The sequence below is a fragment of the Macaca fascicularis genome, chromosome 3 (genome assembly GCF_037993035.2).
Source record: "Macaca fascicularis isolate 582-1 chromosome 3, T2T-MFA8v1.1".
In the NCBI taxonomy this organism is placed as follows: domain Eukaryota; kingdom Metazoa; phylum Chordata; class Mammalia; order Primates; family Cercopithecidae; genus Macaca; species Macaca fascicularis.
In genome coordinates, this window is record NC_088377.1 from 100,198,776 (window position 1) to 100,218,164 (window position 19,389).

The window sequence follows — 19,389 nt, forward strand, 5'->3', positions numbered from 1 at the left end:
TTAAAAAAGTCAACAAACTTGCCTATAAAAGGCATATAAATTGCACACTCTTTTACCTACTTATTCACCCTCCCTCATTTCAAACAAGGTATCAGTTCTACTTATAAAGGCTGGGACTTCAAAATGAGAAAAAGGAACCATTATCCCAGAAGAAATATGCATCAAGGAACCTACAGGTTCTGAATGACTATTGTGTAAACATTTCTCAAAAAACCGTTTACACAGAGCTTGTTGTGTCTGTGTCTGTGGGGGAGGGAGGGTGGGTTTAATAGGGGAACTTTGGAGGAAGGGTGGGTTTAATAGTGGAACTTTATCTCCTCACACTGAGCAGCAGCAAGAATCTAGGGATTTCCACAATCAAAGATAGGATTTAAATCATAAACACCTTCTTTGAAATAAGCCTGAACATCAGGATGAAAATGTCAAATTTACAGCCTCCCTTCTCTTTTCCATCAAAAATTGTGCCGAAGGAGAAGAGAGGGAAGAAAAAGCTGAGACTGGCTGTGATTATTGCAGTCACAAAGCAGCATTTGCCCTTCAAAGTCTCCTCTTTCTTCACAAAGTCAACACATCCCCTGGGCCCAGTCTCCAAATCAAGTACAAGGTTTGATGAGAAACCTTGAGGAGAAAAGGAGAGAGAAAAGTGGGTAGAATCAGGGTTGGGACTGGACAGAAATGGTATATCCTCAGTTTCCTTTCTATCTTTAGCGGGCGGTCAAAGCCCATAAGCAGATGGGTTCTGTTCCACCCCAGCTCCTGCAGTGGGCTAAATGGGATCAACATTGTCCTACTCCCCTTCCATACACAGCCCTAACAAAGTAATAGCAGCATAAGACATGTGGAGTCCACTGGGCACACAGTGCTGAACCCTGTATCTTCTGCATTTCCAACAGGTGGAGAAGTCTTTCTACTGGCATGAAAATTCCATACTAATAAATCAGTTTGAAGAGAAGTTTCTGGCTTGGCACCTAAGCTTTGTAAACTTTCCATTACTGATTTGGGACAAGTAAGTCTTATTTTCTGGCAGGTTATTAACTTCATGTATCATGATTATGATAATGATGACAAAACATCATTATCACAACAATAGATGCTAATCTTGACAACTGAGCAGTGTTTGTTTTTTTTTAGACAGAGTCTGGTCTCAGTTGATCACCCAGACTGGAGTACAGTGGCACGACCACAACTCACTGCAGCCTTGACCTCCTGGGCTCAAGCAATGTTCCCACCTCAGTCCCCTAAGTAGCTGGGACTACAGGCACGCAACACCATACTCAGTTAATTTCTGTATTATTTTTGGAGAGATGGAGTTTTGCCATGTTGCCCAGGCTGGTCTCAAACTCCTGAACTCAAGTGATCCTCCTGCCTCAGGCTTCCAAAGTAGTAGGATTACAGGCATAAGCCACCGCGCCCGGCCATACTGTTTTGTGTACCAAATACTTCTGTAATTTTTTCACATGCACATACACCTACTTAATATTTACAACCAACTTATTAGGGAAATAATATCACCATTCCCATTTTATAGATGAGGAAAGTGAGGATCAGAGACGTTAAATAACTCGCCTAAAGGCAGAGCACTAATGAGTGGCAGGATCCAGAGAGCCACTCCAGAGCTCCTGATCCTAATCACTCCACAAGCCATAAAGCTTGACAGGCACGGGCTAGGGGGCATGAGTAGACATGCTGAATATACTTTTAGTACTTGAAATCAGGACACAGAGGGGAGAATATAACTGAGACCATTCTGAAATTCAGGGATGTATGGGGAATGTAAAAATGCAGGTGGCCCAGGGATGGTGGAGAAGACCCTCTGTAGGAGAAATGTGGACCTTCAAAGCAGGGGTGTCAAAGCCACTTTGCTTCAGACCCTATGTTGGTCTTAGGCAATATTTTAATCTTACAGTTCCCTAACCTGTAAAAATGGATAGAAATGAGGATTAAGTTTATGAAGTCTAAATTCTTCACAAAGTGCTATCAAAATGTCAGCTCTCATTTTTATGGCAGATCAGCAGTTGCTAGATGGGGCAGACTCGGGAAATCATGTGAGGGCACAATTCTTGAGGACTCATGGCCCAGAGAGAGAACTAACAGAAGGAAGTAGAACCCAACTATGACACTGAAAAAAAGCCACAGAGAACACTAGCTCCCTCTCAAACCAGAAGCATCTAATTGGTTTCTGTCACAGTTCATTTTTTTCTCCACACATGCCTCACGGCCCATGCTAGAAGAATTTCCTACAGATCAATGGTGAGAGTTCAGCCACTCCATTGGAAGCACTGTAAGGATGCTTCCAAATCTCAACATTTTCCAAAACTGGTCTGATAAATGGCTCTATCCACACATCCATCCATCTACCTACCTGTCCAATGTTTATTAAGCACCTACAATGTTGCAGTCACTACCTTAAGGTGCTGGAGATACAAGATGATCTCCTTTGACCAAGCCCTTCATCCCATTTTGGCTCCACGACTAGAAACTGGGATGCACAGAGCATTATATATTTGAGGAGTACAGGATGATGAAAACCTTTAATCCTACTCCAGGACATATCCCTGGGATTCCCCCACGCCAATCCGCTGTTATGGACTTCAAGCTTTTCTTTGGATATGTATGATTTTCAAGGACTATAATATATCTGAAGATTTAGGAAAACTAACTTCTTGATAATATTAGGTCTTCCTATTATATTTAAGAGTTGGCTTTCCATTCAGCACTTCTTTAAAATATACTGATTTTCAGTAAGTTACATCTAGATTACTAGGTCATTGTCTCATAGGTACTTTTAAAACAAAGCATATAGGAAGCAATGAATAATAACGAAATAAGAAAAGAAACATGAAATCCTGAAAAGTAGAAATATCCCCTATACCCTGTATCCTCCTCTAGGGGTCTCCATTCCACATTCTATTGATTCATCTGACAAAACATAAAGAACACTTACTCAGGGCTGTCTGGATATCCTTTTCCCCATTTTTCACTTCTGTCAAAAATCCCTTCAAAAATTTGAGACCTCTAAAACAAAATAAAGGAAGAAATATTACTTTCAAAGTTCCCTCATGTTGAATGAGTACAAAGAAACGGCAGACATCAGCTTCCATTTCAGTAACATCTCAGGCACAGCAGTGAATAGGTCAAATCATATGGCATTCCTTCCTGAACCTCTTCCCTTCACTTCCCTTTAGCTTGCTCTGGAGCCCATCCTTCATCTCATCTGATATACCTAAAGAAGTGGTTTTCAAAATGTGTCCCAGGACTAGTGGTTTTAGCATTACCTGGGAATTTGCTAGAAATGTAAATTCTGGGGCCCCATCTGAGTTACTCAACCAGAAACTGGTTCTGAGTCTAGTGTTTTTAACAAGTCCTCCAGATGATTCTGATGCCACTGAAGTTGGAGAGCTATTGATTTAAAGAGAAGCCAGTTGACTTTAATGCCTTTAAGATTCCTATCTTATATACTTATTAACAATATTTATCACCATCAAAAGGGAGGCAAAAAAAAGTGGTATTATTCATTAGGCCTTCTAGAAAAGGCTACACAATTCAACTAGATCCTTCACTCAGAAGCAGTCTCCTTTGTGCAACAATTTTTTTTGCTGGTAATTTTTTTTGAGCTAGATTTTAACTGCTGTCCCACCCCAACTGCCTCACCTCTTCAGCCACAAGAGGGCTTCAGTCGCCGAGTTCCTAACCTGGGCTACATCCGCCTCTACTTCGTGCAGCACTATCTTCTGGAGAGTGGTAAACTCTTCTTTGTTGGTTATGTATTTCTGATTTACCTTCTGGAGGGAAAGCAGGGAAACAACCTAAGTTTAAAATGCCGAAGTTATCAAGCAACTCAGTATAGTATTGAGACTTGTAAGTTTGGCAAGCAGGCCTCTAAGAAAACAAATTAAGCTTCTATTACCTTCTTCCTTATGTTTTCATGATAATATTTTTTTTGGAGAATTCTATGTAGCTTAAACTGGAATTAAATAGTCTCAGGGTTTAAAGTTTTGTTCTTTAAGTTCTTTTTTCTGCCTCAGAACCTCTCTCATGGCTGTCTTTGGCAGATACTTTTCACTCTGAGTATAAAACTCAACAATCATTTGTTCTAATAAGACTACTTGCAACTATTCCACCTAAATACAATAAAGAAAGGTATATCTACAGGAATTCCTAATAGTGCTTCCTCAAAGACTAGTCTCCAATGACAAAAAAGACAGATTTTTATTAGGTACTGTATCCTCAAGAAGGTAACATTTAATCTACATTTAAAAGGGGACCCATCCCTTATTTTACCTGGAAGAAAGAGACTCAGAGAAATTTGGTGAGTTGTTGATGGTCCCACAACTACCACTGGAAATGGGCCTTTTGAGTCCCAGGCCACTGACAGCTATTTTCACTATATAACCTAGCTTTTAGAAAAATATAACTTGTCATCATTTCAACTTAAAAAAGCACAGAATCAGTGTGGACATTAGAGTGAAACCCTACTGAGCCACATGGTGCACATGAAAAGGCAGTCCTGGTTTCATTTTAAAAATGAATCTTCTACTCCCCATAAAGCTTAACTCTAGCATATAATAAAGACTTAGTAATTCCCTTACTGAGCATTCACAATGTGAGAAGAAAGATGCTTGCTCTCTTAAAGAACAGTGATACATTTTCCACTTTTTGATTTATTCTTGCCAAGCACAAAAATGTTGACAACATTTTCCTTTATTTAAAAGTTTCCACAGAGACAAACCAGTATGCTCACCTTAATATTTCCAACAAGATCCATCTTAACAGGAGCAAACACTGTAGGGCCAAGTTTGTCTAGAAGAAAAGATCAAAAACATTTCTGAAAAAACAATTTTAAGTGGCAATGTTTTTATAATAAAGAAATAATAAATTTAGCAGATCCTCAACAACTTTAATTTTTGCTTCCAAATCATTATCTAAACATAACCTTCAAAAGCTTCCAGGATACTATTATCATCTTTTTCTATTACACTACTCCAAGGTGAGTTATAATGAGGCCCTAAGTGACAGGTGAGATGAAGACAATCTTATAAGTTTAGGATTCATATAGTAATCCTTAGGGCTGCACTGTCCAATATGGTAGCCACTAGATATGTGGCTAGCTAGTACTTGCAGTGTGGCTAGTACTAACCAAAATGTACTGGAGGTAAACTACATACCAAATTTGGAAGACTAAGTATGAAAAAGAGATTGCAAAATATCTCATTAATGATTCTTTTGGTTTTTTCGTTTGTTTTTTTTTGAGATGGAGTCTCTCACTGTGTCCCCAGGCTGGAGTGGAGCAGCGTGACCTCAGCTCATGGCAACCTCCACCTTCCGTTTGAGCGATTCTCCTGCCTCAGCCTCCCGAGTAGCTGAGATTATAGATGCCCACCACCACGCCCAGCTAATTTTTGTATTTTTAGTAGAGACAGGCTTCACCATGTTGGCCAGGCTGGTCTTGAACTCCTAATCTCAAGTGATCTGCCCACCTCAGCCTCCCAAAGTGCTGGGATTACAGGCGTGAGCCACCATGCCCAAACTTATTAATTATTCTTTTTTTTTTTTTTGAGATGGAGTCTCGCTCTGTCACCAGGCTAGAGTGCAGTGGCGTGATTTCGGCTCACTGCAACCTCCAACTCCTTGGTTCAAGCGATTCTCCTGCCTCAACCTCCCGGGTAGCTGGGATTACAGGCATGTGTCACCACATTGGCCAAGATGGTCTCGATCTCCTGACTTTGTGATCCACTTGCCTTGGCCTCCCAAAGTGCTGGGATTACAGGCATGAGCTGCCACGCCCGGCCCGATGATTCTTTTATATTTATTACATGTTGAGATATTTTAGATATTCTAGGTTTTAAAATACATTATTAAAATTAATTTTTGTTTACTATGATAATGTGCCTACTAGAAAACTTAAAATTACATATGTGGTTGGCATATTTCTGTTGGGCAAGAACAATGACTAAAAAATAAAACAAAGAGGTATAGCTAAAAAGCCAAAAGAGAAAAGATAGTGGAACTCTAAAAAGAAAAAAAAAAAAAAAAACTTGATTGATCTAAAAGAAAGGCAGGGACAAAGATAGGTAGCTAAGAGGCCAAAAGAGGAAATAAAACAGAATACTAAAAAAAAATTGATTAACTGGTGAGAAATCAGGGAAGGAGTTTTTAAAAAGGGAACAAAGACCATATAGAGAAAAGCAGAAAATAAGTAGCAAGATGATAGAAACAAATAGATAACGAATGAAATTCATCCAAACAATGTAATTCACTACATTAACAAATTACAGGAAAAAAAAAATGACTTCAGCAAATAAAGAAAAAACATTTTATAAAGTTAACTCATTCATGATTATAAAAACAACTCAGCATATAAACACAATTTATGGCCGGGCGCGGTGGCTCAAGCCTGTAATCCCAGCACTTTGGGAGGCCGAGACGGGCGGATCACAAGGTCAGGAGATCGAGACCATCCTGGCTAACACGGCGAAACCCCGTCTCTACTAAAAACACAAAAAATTAGCCGGGCGAGGTGGCGGCGCCTGTGGTCCCAGCTACTCGGGAGGCTGAGGCAGGAGAATGGCGGGAACCCGGGAGGCAGAGCTTGCAGTGAGCTGAGATCTGGCCACTGCACTCCAGCCTGGGCGACAGAGCGAGACCCCGTCTCAAAAAAAAATAAAATAAATAAATAAATAAATAAACACAATTTATATGTACATGCTATTAATAATTGGAAAATGAAATAAAACACTTTTTACAACAGAATAAACAAAAAATTCTAAACTTTATTCCTAACAAAAGATGTATGATAGCTATACACTAAAAACTATATAGAACATTCTTGAGAGAAAATTAAAATGACTTAAGTAAACAGATATAGCATCCTCATGGATTGGAAGATTATCAGTGTTTTTGTTTTTGAGACAGGGTCTTGCTCTGTCACCTAGGATGGAGTACAGGGTGCAATCACGGCTCACTGCAGCCTTGATATCCCAGGCTCAGGTGATTCTCCTGCATCAGCCTCCCAAGTAGCTGGGACTATAGGCTTGCGCCATCACACCTGGCTAATTTTTTTTATAGGGACAGGGTCTCACTTTGTTGCCTAGGCCAGGATCAAACTCCTGGTCTCAAGCGATCCTCCTGCCTTGGCCTCCCAAAGTGCTGGGATTACAGTTATGAGCCAGTAAGCCCTGCCTTCAATGTTGTTTAAGACGCCAGTTTTCCCCTAATTGGTTTCCAGATACAATGTAATCTTAATCAAAATCCTAAAAGACTTTTAAATAGGAATTGAACAGCTAAAATTTATCAAAAGGCCTAGAATTTCCAGAACAACCTTGAAAAAGAAAAAACTGAGAGACTTACATTATCTGATTTCAAGCCTTATAATTAAGATACCATAAGATCACTGGAACAGAAGAGAGAGTCCAGAAACAGTCCCACATTATAAGCATTAGAAGTTCAACTGATTTTTGACAGAGTTGCCAAAGCAATGTAAAAGGGAAAACATATTTTGACCCATGGTTCTTGAGCAACCAGATACCACAAGGGGGAAAAAAAAAATGAGCCTCAACTCCCTACCTCACACCACACACAAAAAATAATTCCAGTGGTTCATAGGCACAAATGTAAAAGTTAGAGGAGTCTAGAAGAAAACAGAATATCTTCATGACCTTTGGGATAGGTAAAGATTTCTTAAGACACTAAAAGCACTAAGCATAAAAGAAGAAACTGGACTTCATCAAAATTTAAAACTTCTGAAAAGGCATCATTAAGAAAAGGAGGAGGCAAGCCATAGTCTGGGGGAAAATACTCACATGTCTACAATGAAATTTTAATTAAAAATATATAAAGAACTCTCCCAACTCAGTAATAAAAAGAAAAACAATTGACTTTTAAAAATGGGTGAAAGATTTGAACAGACATTTCACAATGGAAGAGATAGCGATGGCCAATAAAAGTGCTCAATATCATTAGTCATCATGGAAATGCAAATTAAAGCCACAATGAAATATCACTGAGACATGCAGGAATGGCCAAAAACAAAATATTGACACCACCAAATGCTGGTGAAGACGTGAAACAACTAGAATACTCATACACTATGAACAACTGTGCAACCATTATAACTGTCTGGCAGTTTATTATAAAATTAAACTATGAACCAGCAATTCCAGTCCTAGGTATTTACTCAAGAGAAATGAAAGCATAGGCCCATGGGCACAAAAATGTTCAGAGCAATTTCATTTATAATAGTCCCAAACTGGCCAAGAGCGGTGGCTCACTCCTGTAATCCCAGCACTTTGGGAAGTCAAGGTGGGCAGATCACATGAAGTCAGGAGTTTGAGACCAGCCTGGCCAATATGGTGAAACCTTGTCTCTACTAAAAATACAAAAAAAATTAGCCGGGCATGGTGGCACAGGCCTGTAATCGCAGCTACTCGGGAGGCTGGGGCAGGAGAATCACTTGAACCCAGGAGGTGGAGGTTGCAGTGAGCCAAGATAGTGCCACTGCACACCAGCTTAGGTGACAGAGCAAGGCTGTCTCAAGAGAAAAAAAAAAAGAGTCCCAAACTACAAACCACCCAACATCCATCAATAAGAGAGTGAATAAATAATTGTGGTATATTCATTTAATGGAATACTACTTAGCAATAAAAAGGAATGAACTACTGATACAGACAACAAGGATGAATCTCAAAAACATACTGTATGAGAAAAGCCAGAGGCAAAAGAGTATAATATTCCAGTTATTTCAAGTTTCAGAATACGCAGAACTAACCTATGGTGACAGAAATCAATAAAATGGTTATTTTAGACTGAGTGACACAGGGAACGTTCCAGGATGATGAAAACATACTATTTCTTGATAAGCATATGGATTACAGAGGTAGATGCATTTGTCAAAATTCACTGAATCATAACAGTTAAGTCCTACACAAGTTATACCTCAATTTTTACAAAAGATGTATAGTTAAATGGGTCATAAAGCAAATTTCAACACATTAGCCATTCTTGGTATTACTGACTTTATACAAGTAAAAGCGAATTTGACATAAACTTTTTTATATATATAAACACTATATATAATATATAAAATGATATATTTGTTATATATATAAATTACATATAATTTAAATGTTACATATAAATTTTCATAGATATATTTATTATAAATACAACACCTATATATACACATAACATATATACATATACATTTTTTTTTTTTGAGACAGGCTATCTATCATCCAGGCTGGAGTGCAGTGGCGCAATCTCAGCTCACTGCAACCTCTGCCTCCCAGGTTCAAGTGATTTTCCTGCCTCAGCCTCCTGAATAACTGGGATTACAGGGCATGCGCCACCATGCCCAACTAATTTTTGTATTTTTAGTAAAGACGGGGTTTTACCACGTTGGCCAGGCTGGTCTCAAACTCCTTATCTCAGGTGATTTGCCTGCCTCAGCCTCCCAAAGTCCTGGGATTACAGGCATGAGCCACTGTGCCCAGCCATAACATATATTTTATTTATTTACATATATATATGTGAGATATATGTGTGAGATTATGTGTGAGATATATGTGTGAGACGTGTGTGATATATGTGTGATACGTATGTGATATGTGATATACATGTGATATATATGTTTTACATATATATCGAGAGAGAGAGAGAGAGAGAATATATCTTTTTTTTTTTTTTTTTTTTGAGACGGAGTCTCGCTCTGTCGCCCAGGCTGGAGTGCAGTGGCCGGATCTCAGCTCACTGCAAGCTCCGCCTCCCGGGTTTACGCCACTCTCCTGCCTCAGCCTCCTGAGTAGCTGGGACTACAGGCGCCCACCACCTCGCCCGGCTAGTTTTTTGTATTTTTAGTAGAGACGGGGTTTCACCGTGTTAGCCAGGATGGTCTCGATCTCCTGACCTCGTGATCCGCCCATCTCGGCCTCCCAAAGTGCTGGGATTACAGAGAATATATCTTTAAAAAATCTTTGAAAATATGTTTTGGAGGCCGGGCGCAGTGGCTCAGGCCTGTAATCCCAGCACTTTGGGAGGCCGAAGCAGGCAGATTAGGAGGTCTGGAGATGGAGACCATTCCGGCAGACACAGTGAAACCCTGTCTCCACTAAAAATACAAAAAAAGTAGCCAGGTGTGGTGAGAGGCGCCTGTAGTCCCAGCTACTCGGGAGGCTGAGGCAGGAGAATGGCATGAACCTGGTGGGGTGAAGCTTGCAGTGAACGGAGATCCCGCCACTGCACTCTAGCCTGGGTGGCAGAGCCAGACTCCGTCTCAAAAAAAAAAAAAAAAAAAAAAAAAGAAAGAAAATATGTTTTGGGCAGGTATGGTGGCTCACATTTTGGGAGGGAAGGATCACTTCAGCCCAGGGATTCCAGACCAGTATGGGCAACATGATGAAACCCATCTCTACAAAAAAATACAAAAATTAGCCAGGCATGCGCATATAGTCCAGCTACCAAGGAGGCTGAGGTGGAAGGATTGCTTGAGCCTGGGAGGTGAAGTTTGCAGTGAACAGAGATCATGCCACTGCACTCCAGCCTGGGCAACAAAGCAAGACCCTGTCTCAAAAACAAAAAAGTTTTAACTGGTAAAACACATTTTTTCACAGTGCCAATATATTTGAAGGCCTATTCCTCAAATACTTTTTTTACTTTTATGTATGGTTTCTAGAAAGATCCCCTTTTTAAATTACACTATTCTGAGGTCAGTATTTAATCATAATTAGAAATGAAATGGGAATATGCAATAATGCTTAAGGTCACAAAGTTTTAACTGTGTGTGTCTGGTGATTTGAACAAATAGCTAAGAAGGGTCATCTCACTGTACACACAGTTCGGGGTATTTCTCCTGCAAAATAACTACAGTGAGGCAGATTCTAGAGATGAATGAATGTAAGGCAACTGCAGGAATCTTACCTAAGACTGGAACCACAGCATAACATGATGCCAAGAATGCTTCTGTGGGAATGCCACTGTCTTCCAGAAGCTCAATGTCACTAAAGCTACACAATTTGGTGATACGGAGGAGAAAAGATTGAAAATACAGTATCAGCACTCTGCAGTTCAGAGGTAATTCATAGAAACAGCTGCCTCTCTGTAGGGCAAATCATTTGACTTGATATGCCCCAATGACTGTTTTTCTAATATGGTCTCATAAAATAATTTTCCAAAGATAATCCACCAAAGCAAGCTAACATTTGTTCACAGAGCACACTTCACAATCAGTTCCTTCTTATTCATTGGTAAGAAAGAGCAAACAGTAAAGCAGGTACTTGGTATACTACATTCTCTATTCTCCTAGAATATGCCATCACCTGAAAGGAACACCATGACTGATTTTCCAGAATAGAAGCTAGTATCCAAGCATTAGTGATATTAGAGAGTCTAGAATACCTTGTGTTCATAGTACTAAAGAAAGTTGGGATAACTTCTTTGCCTTCCTCCCAGAGGCATTCTGGAGAGCAACTTGAGTCTGATCCAGACTGAGTCAAGTTATTGTCATGATTTTTCAGGTTTTCTATTCCATCTTCCTTCATTATTTCACCTTGGACTGCAAAGTAGAAAATATCTATTACTAACCTATTATATATTTATTATAAAAATACATATTCATTGTTGAAAATTTCTAAAACACAGAAAAATACATAGAAATAAAAATTCATGAAACACTGTTCACATACACATATACATACATCTACAGACACAAACAAAACTTGAAATATGTGTAGATTTGAATCCTGCTTGCTTTCACTAAACAATGTATCATCATCATTCAACCCTTCAAAAACATGATTTTAATGACCATGTTATATTGTATCACACCCATGAGGGGCACTTAGGTAGCTTCCAAAATTTTACAATTATAAATACAATCACTACTCATTATTAGCACATTCTATACATATTTGTGAATTTGTCTACTTGCTAAAATTTATTTTGTAACACCAAAATCAATACACGCGGCACTTTTGCAGTCATTTGTGGACATGTGCAGAGTGGTGTAAACTTTGTTGCTGGACACACATATTCCTAGCTGAGGTAGAGCAATGTGATGTTCTGCCTTCTTGTTTCAGCTCTCATAGGACGGACAAATGTCCTTCCTTAGTGCCACATTTTATGCATGTTTGTGCATTTTGTTGTTTTTGCTGTTTAAAAGGGCTCCCAAGTATAGTACCGTCTAGTGTTCCTACCCACAAAAAGGCTGTGATGTGCCTAAGGGAAAAAAGATGTGTGTTAGATAAGCTTCATTCAAGCATGAGTAATAGTGCTGTTTGCTGTGAGTTCAATGTTAATGAATCAACAATACATATTAAAGTGTCTTTAAAGGAAAACACACATAAAACAAGGCTACGTATTGATTGGTAGACAAAAATTTTGTGACCAGAGGCTTGCAGGAACCTAACCCTGTATTTCCCCCAGGAGCAACAGTTTAGTATTTGCTAATTCAGTGGTCATGGTGACTCAATAAAATGTAACTACTGCAAATAATGACTGTAATGCCTAAAAGAACATCCCTGTCAATAGGTCTTTCTCTTTAAATCTAACTATTCACTGAAGAACAATTCCTAGAAGCAAAATTATCAGAGCGAATAAATGACTGCACTGTTTGGACAGACATTTTCTCCTGTCTTTATTATTTACCCAAGAGATAAGACTTCAATGATGTGTGGATTGTCTCTCTCAGATTAACAGCTAAGAAAACACAGCTCCTTCCCTCAACTCTCACACTGCTCCCCAATTCATCAAGAAAAAACAAGGTCTCTTATTTCAAGGTAGATGAGGAGGAAATTTTAATTTCATTTTCAAATTATTAAGTACTTATAATTAAAAGCTCTAATATAGTTGTCTTTGATCTGAAGTAGATTTCAGTGATTAGTGCCAAGGGATTAGCATATTTGAACTACAGACCTATTACCTGAAATGTGGGACTTTGGCTTGGTAAACACAGAGAAGACTGGGTAGAAACCTCACGGTGACTGGGGAATTCTGACATCCTCAGGCCCAACAGAAACCGGGAGGATGAAAAACTGAACTCCGGTAATTTTACACACTGTTAAGTCTAACATCATAATCTAAGTTCAAAGGACTTTTAAGATACAGGGTTGAAGGCCCTCTGCTCACTGCAGCCCATGAACACAGCCAAGAACACTGAGCAGGAATCTTCCTCTTCACTCTGCCTTCTCAACACCAGGTCAGGGTCAGATTGGATGAAAGAATGTTGTTCAGTCACAAAACCTATCTTGCCCAGCCAATATCCTCCTTAAGAGACACCACTACATGGTCTTGAGGTTAATCCCTATCGTGGATATACATCAAATTCCCAAATCTTCTATCATCTAAAATTGGTTTGTTTCAGACTTGACTTTTGTTTTTACCTGTTATATTATCATCTGTATTTTCCTCACTTGATATGCTGCAGTCTATCTCTGCAGATTTCAAAGATAAGGAATTCTTATTTTTCATTAGGATTTCTTCCTCACCATTTATTTCCATATTTAAAGATCCATTTTCACAAGTACTCAACTCCATTTGCCTGCAAATATTTTAAAAGGAAAAAAAGCCAGAAAGTCATTATTTGGTCTTTTTTTTTTGAAACAGGTCTCCGCTCTGTCACCCAGGCTGTAGTACAGTGGCACAATCACGGCTCACTGCAGCCTCAATATACTGGGCTCAATCAATCCTCCTACTTGAGCACTCCACCCTGAGTAGCTTGGACTACAGGTGCCTGCCACCATGCCCAGTTAATTTCTAATTTTTTGTAGAGATAGGGTGTCACTATGTTGCCCAGGTTGGTCTTGACCACCTAGCCTCAGGCAATCCTCCCACCTCAGCTTTCTAAAGTGCTGGGATTACAGGCATGAGCCACCTGCCAAGCCTGGTCATAAATTGACCGCCCAGGTAAATGTGATCCTTTCAACATCCACTGAAAGAATTGTTAAATCAACCCAAACCTCCCAGTCTTCTGCCTCCAAGGCCTGTGATGGGAGCAGTCCAGCCTCAAGGCTGCAATTTAGAAATCAAAGAGCCGTTAATGGCTTTCCCAGCACCCTCAGCAGTCCCAATCTTCCTGCTCCCCAGCAGCATCAGGAAATAGTCATTGACAGCTCTTTGGTTTTCAATCAGCTTTCTCCAGGTGCCACTTTGTACACTTTACTTTCCTCAACTTCTCCCTGGGGGTCTTCTTCTCTCTCTCTACACCACTGGCCATTTCTCTGTGTTTGACCGGCCAGTAACTTTATTTTATCTTATCTTATCTTATTTTATTTTATTTTATTTTGAGACGCTCTGTCGCCCAGGCTGGGGTGCAATGGTGTGATCTTGGCTCACTGCAACCTCCGGCTTCCGCGTTTAAGTGATTCTCCTGCCTCAGCCTCCTGAGTAGCTGGGATTACAGGCGCCCGCCACCAAGCCCAGTTAATTTTTTGTATTTTTAGTAGAGACAGGGTTTCATCAGGTTGGCCAGGCTGGTCTTGAATGCTTGACCTCAGGTGATCTACCTGCCTCGGCCTCCCAAAGCGCTGGAATTACAGGCGTGAGCCACCATGCCCGGCCAGGGAGAGTACTCCTTATAAAGCATGTCTGAGAGAAAAAACCCAGGAGGATCACAACACATCCAGAGGGAAATGTCAGCACATTAGGGTAACAGAAAAAGCCAATTAACATGCATGTAGAACAGCTAATTCTATCAGTTAAAGGAACAATCATAATATCTTATTATTATAATTAGGTGATTATACCTAGCCTAATTAGAACAAAAATATTTTCTTCTAATAAAAATAAGGAGGAAGGGTCCAAGCTACATAGTAACTTCAGGAAAAGTATTTGCTATTTTCTTAAAAAAAAAAAAAAAATACTGTATTTCAACCTAGTAATTAAAAATGTAGGAGCATATAGAGGCAAAGACCTCAACAACAAAAAAAAACCTACAAATATGCTCCTAGTAAGAATATTTAGAATAGGAGAAAACTGGAAATAACTAAATTGGGAACAATCCTTGTAATAAAGAAGTAAGCAATAGTATATAAAGAGACGAACTATTAAATAATTTGAGGCCGGGCACAGTGGCTCAGGCCTGTAATACCAACACTTGGGGAGACCAATGCGGGTGGATCGCTTGAGCTCAGGGGTTCAAGACCAGCCTGGGCAACATGGTGAAACCCTGTCTCTACAAAAAAATACAAAAATTAGCCAGGCATAGTGGCATGCACCTGTAGTCCCAGCTACTTGGGAGGCGGAGGTGGGATTGCTTGGGCCCGGGATATTGAGGCTACAGTAATTTAACCCACTTTCATGGGTTAAATCACCTTAAAAATTGAAGGAGCATTTAGGGGAACAGAAATAGTTTAGATTTTGATAGCAGGTTATTTTTCAACCTGCAACACTACCTAAGATTTTTATTTTTAAACACAACAAAATAGCACTACTATCATTTCTAGATAAAAGCACACTTAAAACAAAGCTCAGAGAGAAGTTTCCTCTACAAGAGAAGTTTCAACCTTCAGTACACCCTAGAGAGATTAAAAGTTACTAGATGTGATGGGTGAGATCCATCTTAGGGAAAATGCCAACATATTCCCTATTAGTGCTAAATAAAAGGTCTGCTCTGGGTTGATTCAGGCTCATTCAAAAGAGGAAAGTCAGATATGTTTACTTCCATATTATTTCAAATCCTGAGAAAAACCATTACATGATCAAAGTATCTTTTTTTAAACAAGGAATAAAAATATCCTTTTTTTTTTTTAATTTTTAGCAAGAAGAAAAAAAGCTACTGTACCTTTCCAAAGAATTATGAATTGGTATAATAGGATGTTTCATCTTTAAAAGAAGCAAAGAAAGGAAAGTTCACATGTTAAAACTTTGAACAGCACATATTGAGGATCTTATTAGATACAAAACGGTAAATACGACCATATGACCATAATATACACTAGCCCCACTAAACAGAAACAATTTTAGGTCTTCCCAAAAGGCAGTCATTGATTCCACCTAGTCCTTCTTATTTATACAAATATATTTCTAAGTAAAAGGAAGATGATCTTTTGACAGACCTAATTATCACAGTCAAACTCAGTGATTAGCTTTCTTTGTAATTTCAGTTATGCTCATTAAACATTAATAAGTAGCAAACTATGACACAAGTATTATATCAAATACTAGAGGTATAAAGGTAGACACTATGGGGTTCCTGCTCTAAATATCATTTCAGTACAAAACAAGGAATATAAATAAAATAGGAGTATGTATAAGAGAGGCTTTTAGCCCAATTTAGGGATTCGGGTAAGAAGAGACTAAGTCTTTGAGGATGAGTATGAGCTAATCCAGGAAAGAGAGGTGAAGAGCATTCCCGGCACTGGAAAACGGCACAAAGGTGTGGGAGGAACTATTAACACAAGCAATGAATATGTTCAAGCTAGGTAATGACAGAGAAAGAGCTGGTAATGTGGGAAGCAGTTAAGAAGTTTTGACTTTAACCTACAGGCAATGAGGGAGCCACTGAAAGGCTTAGTGGTTCAATTTATACTGCATTAATAGAAATATGGTTGACTGGAAGGGTCAGGCTGAAAGCAACTATTAATAGTTAGAAGACTATCACAACTTTAGGCAAGACTCACTGGACAAGGGGTTGGAAAGAGGCTACATTAGAAACATGTTTAGGTGGTAAAATTGCCACAAGTAACTGACAGGATATGGGGTGCTGAGGACAGATATAAAAAAGGACATAAAGCAAAGTCCATTAAAAAACTGTCTTTATAAGTCACTAAAGGGTAATAGAGAACATAACTCACTATAAACTTTGAAACTTTTCATGATGCCTTGTTGCAGCCAAACTGAGCTGGACTTTTACCTTGCTGGACTTGAGCATGGCCAGCTGCGGTGATCCTGGTGGAGTGCGGTAGAGCAGCTCAGAGGTGAAGGCTGCATTTGCGATCTGCATGCATTCTTCCAAGGTCTTCAGAAAAGTATTACAGGTGGATTTCAGCAAAGTTCCCACATCAATTCCCTCCTATGAAAAAACCAGAGTGGAAGACTCCTTTACCTTGCCAAAAAAGAAAAAGCCCAATTGTGGAATGCCCTTAGAGGTTGTCCACAAAATAATAATAATGTATCCACCTGCTGAAATATGTACATCAGTTATAGAAGAAAAGCCCAATTTATCTATTAATCAAGTAACTATCGGCACTATTTGACTTTAACCTACAAGCAATGAGGGAGCTGCTGAAAGCCTTAGGTAGTAAAGTAGTTCAATTTACGTTGCATTAATTGTAACTCCCTCAGTCACGACAACCGAAAGTATCCCTCCTTGAGAATCACTGCTCTAGATTATAAACTTCCCAAGAGCAGGATTGAAATGCTTTTTTTGGTATCCTTCATCTTCCCTCCCATTCCCCTCACAGTCTATCTCATACATATTAGGCAGCTGCTGAATGAGTAAGAGCACCCAAAAGGAAGTGAATGCAAGTGGATCAAATCACCTTTTTAAGAAAAACTCAAAACACACGTACTACCAGCAGTTTAGTGTTCTACTACTACCTAAGAAAATAAATTAAAATCTTTCATTATAATCTGCAGATGCATTGTTTGTCAGATCGAAACTTCTTTGAAAGTAGAGCAGAGACCCTGGCTAATGTGAGCCATTCTATACATAGCTTAACACCAGAGAAATCTTTTAATGTATGTTTTAAAATAAGTGAATAACGACTGTATTAATATATACTAACAATCACAATCCTTGCTGACAACGAAGAGAAAAAAAGCTGTGTCTCCATCTTTGAAAGCACTAGTGTATTCCAAAGCACAGTTACAAAGGTAAAACAAAATACTGTTAGTCTCATAGACGCACATCAATGTAAGACACTAAGTTGGCATCTTAATAGCTACGGCTATAGAAATGGCTACACAAGTCTGTAATTAACAAAACAATATGAAACTGGAGAGAAACATATTTTAGTATGACAGTACTAAAGTTAAAAGTTTCAAATATTGTCAATTAATTAATCCCCAATTCATTCCAGGAAGGAAAGCTATACACTTGTATAAGATGAAATGTACATATTGCTTCTCTTTGTTTAATTTTGTTACTTTTTTCCTCTATAAAATAGTAAATTCCAAGACAGTCATAAAATTAGGTGAGAGTAAACACCACCTGAAGGAATGTCTGGTGCTTTTTATGTATATCAGTAATATTAATAAAATAATATTTTACCTCAGAATTGGCTATACTGGTAGTCACTTCTTTTATATTATTCATGTATATTAATAATATTAAGAAATAATATTTTACCTCAGAATTGGACACACCAGTTGTGGTCACTTCTTTTGTTTTATCCACTTGCTGAACAAGGAGGTCACAGTAGAGTCTTAGTTCTGACATTTTGGTTTTCAAGTTTTCAGTGTTTTCAGCAAACTCTAAATAACAAAATGATGATAATTCAGTAACCAAAACAAACAACTGATTTACTAGTTAGGATACTACGCAGAAGTGGAATCCTTACTAGTTAGGATACCACACAGAACATATGCCCAAAGACAAATCTTTAAAGTATGGTTGCAAATGTGACAGGTGAAGACATAAGAACAAGAAAAAACAGAAAAAGTAGATCTCCAGTCTTTTAAAGTAGTATACATTATGTATTAAGTCAACATACCGAATAATCACCAGTATACAAAGAAGGAGACAATATACCGTCTGACCCACTCCTGTCAGAACTGGCAGCAGAGCTAAGGGGTTCAGAGTTTTGGCCTCAGTTCTGCCAGAGAGTTTTTCCTATCTATAAAATGGGGTCATAGCTGTTTATCTACTAATGCAGTGCTCTACTCTTACCTGGGAAAAACATTCTGTAGCGTCCAATTATCACTAAGAACACCGTTCATAATTTCAGCTGAGGACTGGTTTGGTATGCTGCCTTGTCAAGACTAATGGCACCCCGCCATTATTATTAGCAATGCTCTCCACTCACCCTCACATCGTGGGCTCAGTTACAATTGTTACTACTTTTCTGTTTCCTTCTTCATGAAAAAAAAAACTGCATACACATTACCATCTGCTCTGAGTCAAAGCCAAAAGCTTCTAGAATTTGCTCACAATTTAACATTAAAACAACCAATGAAGAGGCCAATTTATGAATCTATGTAAAGAGTTAAGCACAACGGCCACACCTGTCATGATAGATGTTCCCTGGAACACTTTTTCCCATTTCACCCCACCCCAGCTCATCTCTTCAGGGTACCTTTAGGGCCATGGGGCAGGGAAGGTAGCAACTAGGACCCAGGCAGTAAGCCCTGGTATTCTTGCCCCAGTCCAAAGAGAAAGTCAGGCCACGGTTCTCTGGAGAACTTAACAATGTCCAGTGAATGAGCATGAAGCAACAGGAACCTGACAATTAAGCACCCATC

General features: G+C 39.0%; 1 protein-coding gene across 4 annotated transcripts in view; it reads right to left on the reverse strand.

The window, feature by feature from the left end:
- The window catches only part of PLEKHA8 (pleckstrin homology domain containing A8), a 100,001-nt gene that overhangs the window by 55,281 nt on the left and 25,331 nt on the right, over positions 1 to 19,389 (reverse strand). For all 4 annotated transcript variants that reach the window (XM_045388961.3, XM_045388960.3, XM_005549891.5 and 1 more), the window contains exons 4-12: positions 18,278 to 18,402; positions 16,841 to 16,999; positions 15,770 to 15,810; positions 13,371 to 13,528; positions 11,389 to 11,545; positions 10,912 to 10,997; positions 4,742 to 4,800; positions 3,652 to 3,782; positions 2,945 to 3,015 (exon numbers count right to left, since the gene is read on the reverse strand). In XM_045388961.3, coding sequence (XP_045244896.2) covers positions 2,945 to 3,015; positions 3,652 to 3,782; positions 4,742 to 4,800; positions 10,912 to 10,997; positions 11,389 to 11,545; positions 13,371 to 13,528; positions 15,770 to 15,810; positions 16,841 to 16,999; positions 18,278 to 18,402 — 987 coding nt within the window. The remainder of the gene's footprint in view (positions 1 to 2,944; positions 3,016 to 3,651; positions 3,783 to 4,741; positions 4,801 to 10,911; positions 10,998 to 11,388; positions 11,546 to 13,370; positions 13,529 to 15,769; positions 15,811 to 16,840; positions 17,000 to 18,277; positions 18,403 to 19,389) is intronic.